A 9,089-nucleotide genomic window follows, 5' to 3' on the forward strand; every position below is an offset into this window, starting at 1 on the left:
TGCTGAGCAGGGAAAGAGACAAGCCCCTCCTTCTGCTGCACAAAAATGGAAAATATCTATTGTCAATTGTTGTCCAATCCACTATTCAGCAGTTTACCATAAACCCATAGCTCCCCATAGCACTTCCAGTCTAAAGACTGACCACTTCATTTTATAACACAGCAATTTTCAACCAGTGTACCACATCACATTGGTGTATCATGAATGATCTGCAGGTGTGTTGCCAGATTTTGGGGAGGGGGGGTCATTTATCAGTAGAGCCCATTGGGGGATGTGAGCTTCCCCACCTGCAATGCAGTATGCCATGTCAATTGTCAAAAAAACTAGTGGTGTGCCTTGACAATTTTTGTGCCTTGGAGGTGTGCCATGAGATGAAAAAGGTTGAAAATTGCTAGTTTGCTAACCCAAAGTAACAACTTACGTACATTAATCAATCATCTTTCTCTAATGTCAGCGGAGCTTAAGTAGTCATTGTTTTTATAAATTGTATTTAATTTTTTTTCCTATAAATTGTAAGCTGCCTTGGGCATCTGCTCCAGCAGAGGAAAGGCAGAATAAAAATTTTTAAATAAATAAATATTCCAAATTGAATTGATGTGTACAATTACCTAACTCTGGAACAGTCTCGAGCTACTTCTGTTCACGACAGAGACAGCAATCCTCTTGTGTGCATGGAGCAGTTGTGATACAGCCAGCAGCTATTCCTCAGTACTTAGGATGTTAGCCTCCCAAATATGTTTTTAAAGAGTAACTCTTTTATATCATGCTACACCCAAAGCTAATGTGTGAGACTGATACATCTTTGCTGTCATCTAGAATTACTAGTATGTTTAGTCTACGTGCCATACTGTTCTCTCCAGGTGAATAATTGCCTGGTACCACATGGTGGGTGTGTTGGAACTTCTTATCTTGATGCAAATTCCGATTCCAGGTCAAGTCATATCAAGTTCCTAGCTAGGTAAAGGCATATATGTTGCTTTTGCATGTATTCTGCTTCTGCTATAGCCATAAAATGGATTGTGCTGTGTCAGGGCTTCGCTTGCTACTTATCTGTTACATATTTTTTTTTTTCAGGCGAGCAGCCAAACATACTGTATGTTATCAGCTATCACTATCAGTCCCCTACCCACCCCACAGCTCCTCTGATCCCCAGTCCCTTTCCATCCCCAAGTAGATTTTCCTGTTTAGAAAGGGGCATTAAGTAATTTTATATAGATATGTGTTCTGGAACTTCATCAAAGCCAGATCATATTCCAGAAACATTGCAAGTCCTTTTTATTTCAGATTGTTTTGGAGAGATAGGATGAAACTGTGAGGTTGCAGCTTTAGCACTTGTTCACTTTAGAAACTTTTACACTGGGTTTGTATTTTCTGATGTTATGTTGAGGTGTAAGCCTTTAAGATACACCAAGTTATAACTAAGTAAATTCTAAGTTATTTGCCAATTAGACAAATTCTGTGTAACAAGATACAACATGTTCAGAAAACTCATATCTATCATGGTTTATTTTTTTCTGCACCTCCCCACATATGCACAAACTGGAAGAAAAGCATCAAATATCCTGAAAATACATCTGCAGTGTGGAAGATAACATGAACTGTTAATAGGTGTGTAAAGATGTTATAGAGTAAAGGCCAAAGCTTTCACTGTAAGAGAGTTTCCTGTGTATTTGGTTCAGCTTTGCTGAGGTAATATTTGGTACAGGAAAGTAGTGCAGCGGAGTAATTTTGTGCAATGTGGTTTTGAAGAATCTTTGTCAGAGGCTGTGTGCACATCTTGTAATATCTCTTCCCTACAGAAACCGAGAGGGTTAGGGAATTACAGGTTAATTATAGTGCTGAGTGAGACCAATACTGTGGGCAGTGTTTGATGAGAGCAACACAAGAGACAGGACAGAAGGTTAAAACCACCAGTGATTCAGTTCTGCTCCAGATAGCTAAATAAGAGTGAAACAGGCAAGATTGTTTTACAGGTTGTGCTTGAATGGTGAGTATGAACTTGCTAACTGAATTGTCTTTGACAATAACACTTGACTAGAGATCCATCATGGTTAGGATTTATACAACCATTAGGGGTTGTTGGGGGGGGGGGGATGCACTGATCATAGGACCATGCTTCTCAGAGGGCTCACCTATTTGGACCAGGCAGTGAGGACTTGGCACTTGTGGCAGTGGTAGTGTCTAGAGGCAGGCAGGGGGCACCATGGGCTTTGCCCTAGGTTCCCCAAATCTGGAAACAGTACTGTCTGAAAAGTTGATCGGTTTTCATTTCTGGGGTATGGCTTTTGCAATCTGCATATACGTATATTTACTCAGAAGCAAGTCCCACTGATGATATTTTGTGCAGATAAGTGCGAAGAGGATTGTTGCTTTCTGTCATTTCAGATAATTGCAGTCTCAGTGGAAAGTGATTCTCTTGTTTTCCCTTCTGCCTTACATGACTATCCAAAGCTTTTAAAAATATCTCTTCAGCTTCTTCACTATATTCCGAAGCTGCCTTGAGCGTTGTAGGAACAGGATATAACTATTTTACAAAAAGATGTTTCAAGTACGTGGCAGCCTATTCATCTTCTCTAAGTTGTAACATAAGAGGAGTTGAAGAAGTTTTAAAAAAATGTGTGTCTTCAGTAGAGCAGAAGACAACTCTCTTGGATTGGTGGATCATGGCTCGAGGAAGCCATCTTGCTTCAACATTCCTTGTGATACTGCTGAGTGTAAATATAAAAGGTAAGAGAAAACCACCATCATAATACTGTTCAAATCAAATATCAAATACTGTTAATAATACTGTTAACAAAAGCTTTCAGTATCTTCCTTAGGTTTAGTTTTTAGGGCTGAGTAAGGGTATGCAGTGGGAAGTTAGGAGAGGAAATGCATAACGTCAGGCCTACATAGTTTTACCTGCAAGACTGGTTCTAAAAAACAAAATCATAGATGATTTATATATTAATGAAACCTATTGGAAGTGTAGGAATGTTCATGGACATTTAATACCTGTGAAGTAGAAATGTGAAATGATTTTTAAAAATGTGGCAGTCTGTGTAGTGCTACCTTGCTAGATATGTTACCTGACAATTTCTTAGTGTTAAACAAGCTATGCGGGGCTGCTGAGGCAGATGGTATTGAAACATTATCCAATGTGTTGATAACAGCCAAGATATTTCTTGCCTCTTGTTCGGGGGGGGGGGGGAATCTATTGCTCTGTTCATATTTAACTGACTTTATAGAATTTGAGATATTGTGATATCTCAAATCTCAAATATGTTAAAACAAACATATTACATTGAAATATGAGAAGCAAGGATGAGGCAGAACAAATTCATATAAAGATGGGTATTAGACCATACTCACTTTTCATTGTAATTCTGTCAGTACTTCTTCATGACATCTCTTTGGTACTGAGGGAAAAAAAATCACTGAGTTAAACTGAAGAATAGTTGAAAGAAAGCTGCGACATACATTCAGAACAGATATTTAAACTGCATATTCAAAGATAGGTAGTGGTCAAGATAATTAAAATTTATCCAGAGAAGCACTAGTATGGTTATGTTCACATGATACCTAATCCTGGATTGTATATATAGCATGACAGAACAGTGGTCTCCTCAGAGCTGAGCTATTAGAAAGAGCGCTCTTTAAAAAAAGGTTTTCTTACTGGTTCTTTGTTCTGCGTTTAGGCATCAGGCACCAGGGACTTTTGCTTTTAGGCACTTGTGCTTCTTGAAAGAAAGAAAGAAAGAAAGAAAGAGAGTGAGTGAGTGAGTGAGTGAGTGAGTGAGTGAGTGAGTGAGTGAGTGAGTGAGTGAGTAAGTAAGTAAGTCATTGCCTAATTTCTTGTTTTCCAGGGAGCAATGTGCTGAAAATTGTTTATCCTGCACGATCTTTTCACTTACAACAAGGGGATCTTTTAATCTTGAACTGTGCTGAAAATTGTTTATCCTGCACGATCTTTTCACTTACAACAAGGGGATCTTTTAATCTTGAACTGCACAGTCAGGCATCAGCAGGAACAGTCTCAAAAAGTGAACGTGCATTGGTGCAAACTGGTGGAAAAATCACCTGGCTGTGTAAATATTGAAAAGGGACTGGAATAGGTGCCATTAAGTGAGATCCCAGATTTGGAGGGGTACAGGAGCATTTCTGTACTGCTTCAAATGCGAGTTGAACAGTCAGACAGTTGTAACTACATGTGCAGAGCCAGCATAAGTAATCCAAACCAGTCTGCTGTGGGCCACAGTGTTATGGTGAATGTTTCAGGTAAGCAGCGCTCTCAAATATTGTATTTATTGCATTTTTAACACTGCTTTGCATTGAAAGAACCCCACACAAATACACTCAATGATTTTTCTTGCACAGTGATGTGGAAATCTCAGCATGTTCCCGTCAGTACATTTTGTTTTCATCAAATCTCAATGAATTTGTCATCAGCATGCTGTATGTATCTCAGATACCAGTGTTCCATAATGTGGGTGAAGATTATGATAGCAGATTTAGCATGCCATACCTTCCTTTACCTATGCTAGAAAACTTGAGTTTAGTGAAAAGAGAACGCCATATGAAACTTGTGAACCCCTGTGATCTAGGGAGCACTGCTCCCAAATACAAGTGATTTGCAGACAAGTGTGCTGGACTCTAGGGGCCAAATACAGCTTGTGAGATAGATTGATCTGGTCACAGACCATAGTGCCAAATTTTATTAATTTGCAGGGAAGGTATAGCATTTTCCATTGTTGTGAGACAAATATATGCCTCTCTCTCTCTCCCTTTTTAAAACGACAATCTGTTGTGACCCACTAGACAAAAAAAATTAGAAAGAAATACAGGCATGCCCCTGTATCTGCAGAGGTTCCATTCCAGAACTTCCCATGCTTGACTGAAACTATGGATACTTGAGAATGCCCCCTAGAGGCCAGGGGAACTCTGTTCCTCTCACCTCGGGAGGGTCCGCTTAATCCAGTAGAGGCTGTAGACGACCATCCGCAGCCTCTGTCAGGCATATACTAAGCCTTAGATGCCTGGTGCCATCACTAAGGCTGTAGCGAGGGCAGGGAATGGAAGAAATAGGGCGAGGAGGGAGGAAGAATGGGGGAGAGAGGCTATGAAATGGGGTGGATCTGGCGGCAATGGGGGTGCTGGATCCTATCCTACTTTTTTGCAGCCCCCCTGCCCCCTTTCTCTGTTTGGACTTGCACCAGCTACAGAGCTGGTACAGGTCCAAGAAGATCCATTGCAGAGGGGGAAGTGGTTGGAAGGGTAAGGGGATTTAAATCCCACCCCCTAAAGTCTTGTGATCTCCCACCCTGGATACAGAGTACTCCTTTTCGGTGTGGTTGCATGGGGCGGGGGGAGAGATAGGGTTGGGCTCTAAGAAGAGTAGCATTTTGCATGCCACCTCAAGCACCAGGTGATCTTGGGCTGGCCCCCTAGTGACTCCCCCGCCTAATATCATAGCAAACCAAAGTGTATAGCTAAGAAAAAATATGATCAGAAAAGAAGTGGAGGGGAGAGAGAAATATCTGGAATGCTGTGTGAGAACTTAGTAGGTTCACTATGGTGGTGCCAGGCAGAATAGAGCAGTTGATGTATATAGCTATTCTCTCACAAGTGGGTTGCTTTGCAGAGGTTGGGCTTATTTTGCCAGCATTATCAAATGTTCCTTCTTGTTTGGCAGGCCATTGGATGTCATTAACTACTTCCAATACATTGAACACCACACAGAGGAGCAAAGATGATTTTCAGAGGAACAAAGCTCTGAAAAGGGAATTCCAAGTGGTGAAGGAGTTGTGCATACGAACTGTGATTTTACTTTGGTTGCCATTTAACTGACATCCTAGCCATGTTCCACCATATCCAGAACCATCCATCTCTTAAGATATTTAAACCAAGATCAAGTTCCCATCCCTGTAGGCACATGTCTAATTTCAGTAAAGGTCAGTATCATTTTTCAATTGCCTCTTTTAAGTAATAAAATATAGCAGAAACAACATCTCTGAAATTAAAGTATTGAAATAATGGTGGTCTAATCCATCCTCATTCTGTTAACCACATCTTGAAATGTTATCAGGCTATTACAGTACTAAGGATTAAGAACCCAAACCTGAGCTCACACTGCTGGCGCTCCACTGTGGTGTCACAAACGTGCCATAAGGCACATTCGTGGCCCTCAGTGCTGGTGCTAGCTTGGTGCTAGCGCTTGGGATCACCGGTGCTCCACCGCTTGGTAGTCATGCGGACCGCTGGGCAGAGAGGTAGGTGGGGACGTGGGGGGGGAGGTGGGGAGGAGGCATTCCCAGGCGGAGGAGGCAGAGGGAGGATGGGGAGAGGGCAGGACTGAAGGAACTCTGCTTCTCCATATCCAAAGCCTCTGTGTTGGGCTGCTGGCCCAACACAGAGGCTCTTGATCCTGTGCCAGCCCAAGGGCTTCTGCAAAATCGAGTAGCCCCATTGCAGGACTGCTTGCTTTTCACGGGGAAAGGGGACAAGTCCCCTTCCTCTGAGGAGCCTCCAGGAGCTGCCCGGTTGCACTCAGGATGCTGCAGTAACCATTTTCGGCACCACAGTAGCCCTGCGCTCCAGGCAGCATAGGATTGGGTTGTAAGTCCTTGAGATGTATTAAAGTTCTGGCACATTGACACATCTCCTAAAAAGCTTAAAGAAAACAAACAAAAAAAAAATGTTCATTTTAAACACTGATGTTAAAGAGATAGATCTTAACCTAAGTATGAGTTTAAATGTATATCAAATAGTTAAAATCATCTGTACTGCATGTAGACTTGTACATTTTAGAACTACTGCTTGAGAGTCAGAGAATTACAGAATTACAAAATTGCTGTACTTCAGGTGTAGCCTTATTGCCCCCTTTTGGTGAATATATGAGTAGCAGTTTTGAAACAAAAACTGGAAATATGCTGTTCAAATGTCCATAGAAATAAAAATAGGGCATTTGTCAGAAGCTGGTTTTAATATTTTTAAGAAAAAAAGGTTTCCACACTTAAAAATGTCTTTAAACCATGCAATATATGATTTTGTGTTTTTGTATATTAAAAAACAGATTATTGTACCTTACAAAAAAGACTGCATTATTCAGATGGAAGGGTTTTTTTTTAAAAAAAAAAATCTATTTTTAAAAACAAAAAATTGTATGTTCTAGTGTTGTAATCATCTCCTAAATGACAAGCCCCTATGACAGATGTACCCAAATTCTCTAGGACCGCTGGAACCTCTGTAAGTTGTTGCAGGGGTGGGGCAATATGGGTTTCGCAATGAAAACTGGAAGTGGATTGGGAGGTCTTCTGAGTGCAGGGAGGCCTGCAGATGGGTCTGCGGGCTCCCTGCAGCCTTTGGAGGGCCTGCGCTGCCCCTGGTAAATAAAAAAAACATTTTGCAGCGGTCTGATCCTGGGGGTGTCATCACTACATTGTCGCCACTCCCCTAAAGGGGGCAGCGACTGGGCTTCCCTGGCTGGGGCATTGCGACGCCCCAGTTTGGGAAGCTGCGCCCTATGGGTATTCCGAAGCTTTTTTTTTTCCTCTTTTTGAACTTTACCTCAGATCTCAAGAGTAGAATTTGACAGTTTGTCTTCTGTCTTCCATTTTTTATTTCAATAAATGTTTTTTGTGTGTTTTGAATCAACCACTTGCCTGCCTCTTTAAACTATAGAGAACAATTACCCCCACTGGTTTAAGATTTCTCAGGCTCATGCTTCCCAAACCTAGAGTGGTATGAGTGAATGTGTGAAAGAGAGAGGAGTCAAAAGGAGACCCAGTCTCTGCTCTCCCCCCACCCCCCATTTCTCCTCTCCAGAGGTAATCCAGCAAGAAGGGCTGTCAACCAACCAATAAACCCCAGGCTGTCACCATTTGGTTCACTCCCTCCACTACAAGTATATTCTTAATATTCACAACAGTACTTAGACTGTATCTAGCCCATGTTTTCAATATTCTGACTATTTATAGTACAACAGAAGGTTGGAATGTATGTTATATCTCTTCAGGTATAGCCATTAGAGGATATATTGTGCTATATCCTATGCCTGTCTACTTAAAAGTTCCACTGTGTTCAATGGAGCTTACTCTCAAGAAAGCGAGTATAGGATTTCAGCCGCAATCCTCTGAGGAGCTTGTTCCTGAAGCCAGAGAATTTGGTGAGCATAGTTGTGAGGACCTATGCACACACAAGTTGTATGAAAGTAGGCTCGGCCAGCATGAGCTGCACTCCCCCATTTGCAATATGGCTATAATAGTACTGACATACCCTATAGGGGTGTTATAAGAGTTTCAGCAAGATAATGGATGTGAAGCACTTTGAACATTTCAAAGTACTAACTACTATATCATTGTTAGGGATAAAATAAGTTAGCCTTTAAGGTGCTACAAAGACAAAGTCTTTTACCCAACACCCCCCAATAACGACACAGGCAATGGCATATGGTACAAAGGGCCACCTTATTAATTATTTAAATACTCTTAAGATTGCAACAGGGCCTAACAAATCAGTCATGCAGATTCTACATGGGGGAAACAGAGCTGCCTGTCTACTTCCCCCTATAACAATTTGGGTGACCACATCCGGCTCTGGGCAGTGTCAGTACAAGCCTGCAACCCCCTTCATGGTCACCCCGAAGGGCCAGGGTGGCAGGCTAGCTCTGGCCACCCAAACGAACCCGTGATGCGCCTTTGGCCCCAGGCCAAGGTTCATCCAGCCTGCGTCACCCAGCCGGGAATGCCAGCATGACCAAGCGTGGCGTCCACCCGGCTCTTGCCACCCTGTGGTGGACACCAAGATGACCTTACCTACCCAAAACTCGTACGACACCTGCCTAAAGTGACCAACAAGACCTATGGAAACCCCAACTCTGCCCCTAACTCCACAGTCCGGGCTAGGCGAAAAAACCACCAACCAACGTGCTGATTAGGCTGATGGCAAAAAATTCCTACCCAGCCCCCGTTGGCGACCAGCTAGTCTCGGACTGCCAAAGGGTGGGCAGGTGGCAAATCGCTGCCTGGTCCTGACTGAGCGGACTCCCCGTGCAGCCTGCACGTGGCCCCAATCCAATTAGCCCCCAGCCAATAGCTGTGGGGCTGGCTCCT

At 42.6% G+C, this 9,089-nt stretch overlaps 1 protein-coding gene across 1 annotated transcript in view; it reads left to right on the forward strand.

The window, feature by feature from the left end:
* The window catches only part of GPR89B (G protein-coupled receptor 89B), a 41,981-nt gene extending 35,741 nt beyond the window's left edge, over positions 1-6,240 (forward strand). Inside the window, exon 13 of the mRNA XM_066619640.1 lies at positions 5,672-6,240. Coding sequence (XP_066475737.1) covers positions 5,672-5,689 — 18 coding nt within the window. The 3' untranslated portion in view covers positions 5,690-6,240. The remainder of the gene's footprint in view (positions 1-5,671) is intronic.
* The last annotated feature ends 2,849 nt before the right edge of the window (positions 6,241-9,089 follow it).

The sequence above is a fragment of the Tiliqua scincoides genome, chromosome 3, assembly GCF_035046505.1.
Source record: "Tiliqua scincoides isolate rTilSci1 chromosome 3, rTilSci1.hap2, whole genome shotgun sequence".
Taxonomy (NCBI): Eukaryota; Metazoa; Chordata; class Lepidosauria; order Squamata; family Scincidae; genus Tiliqua; species Tiliqua scincoides.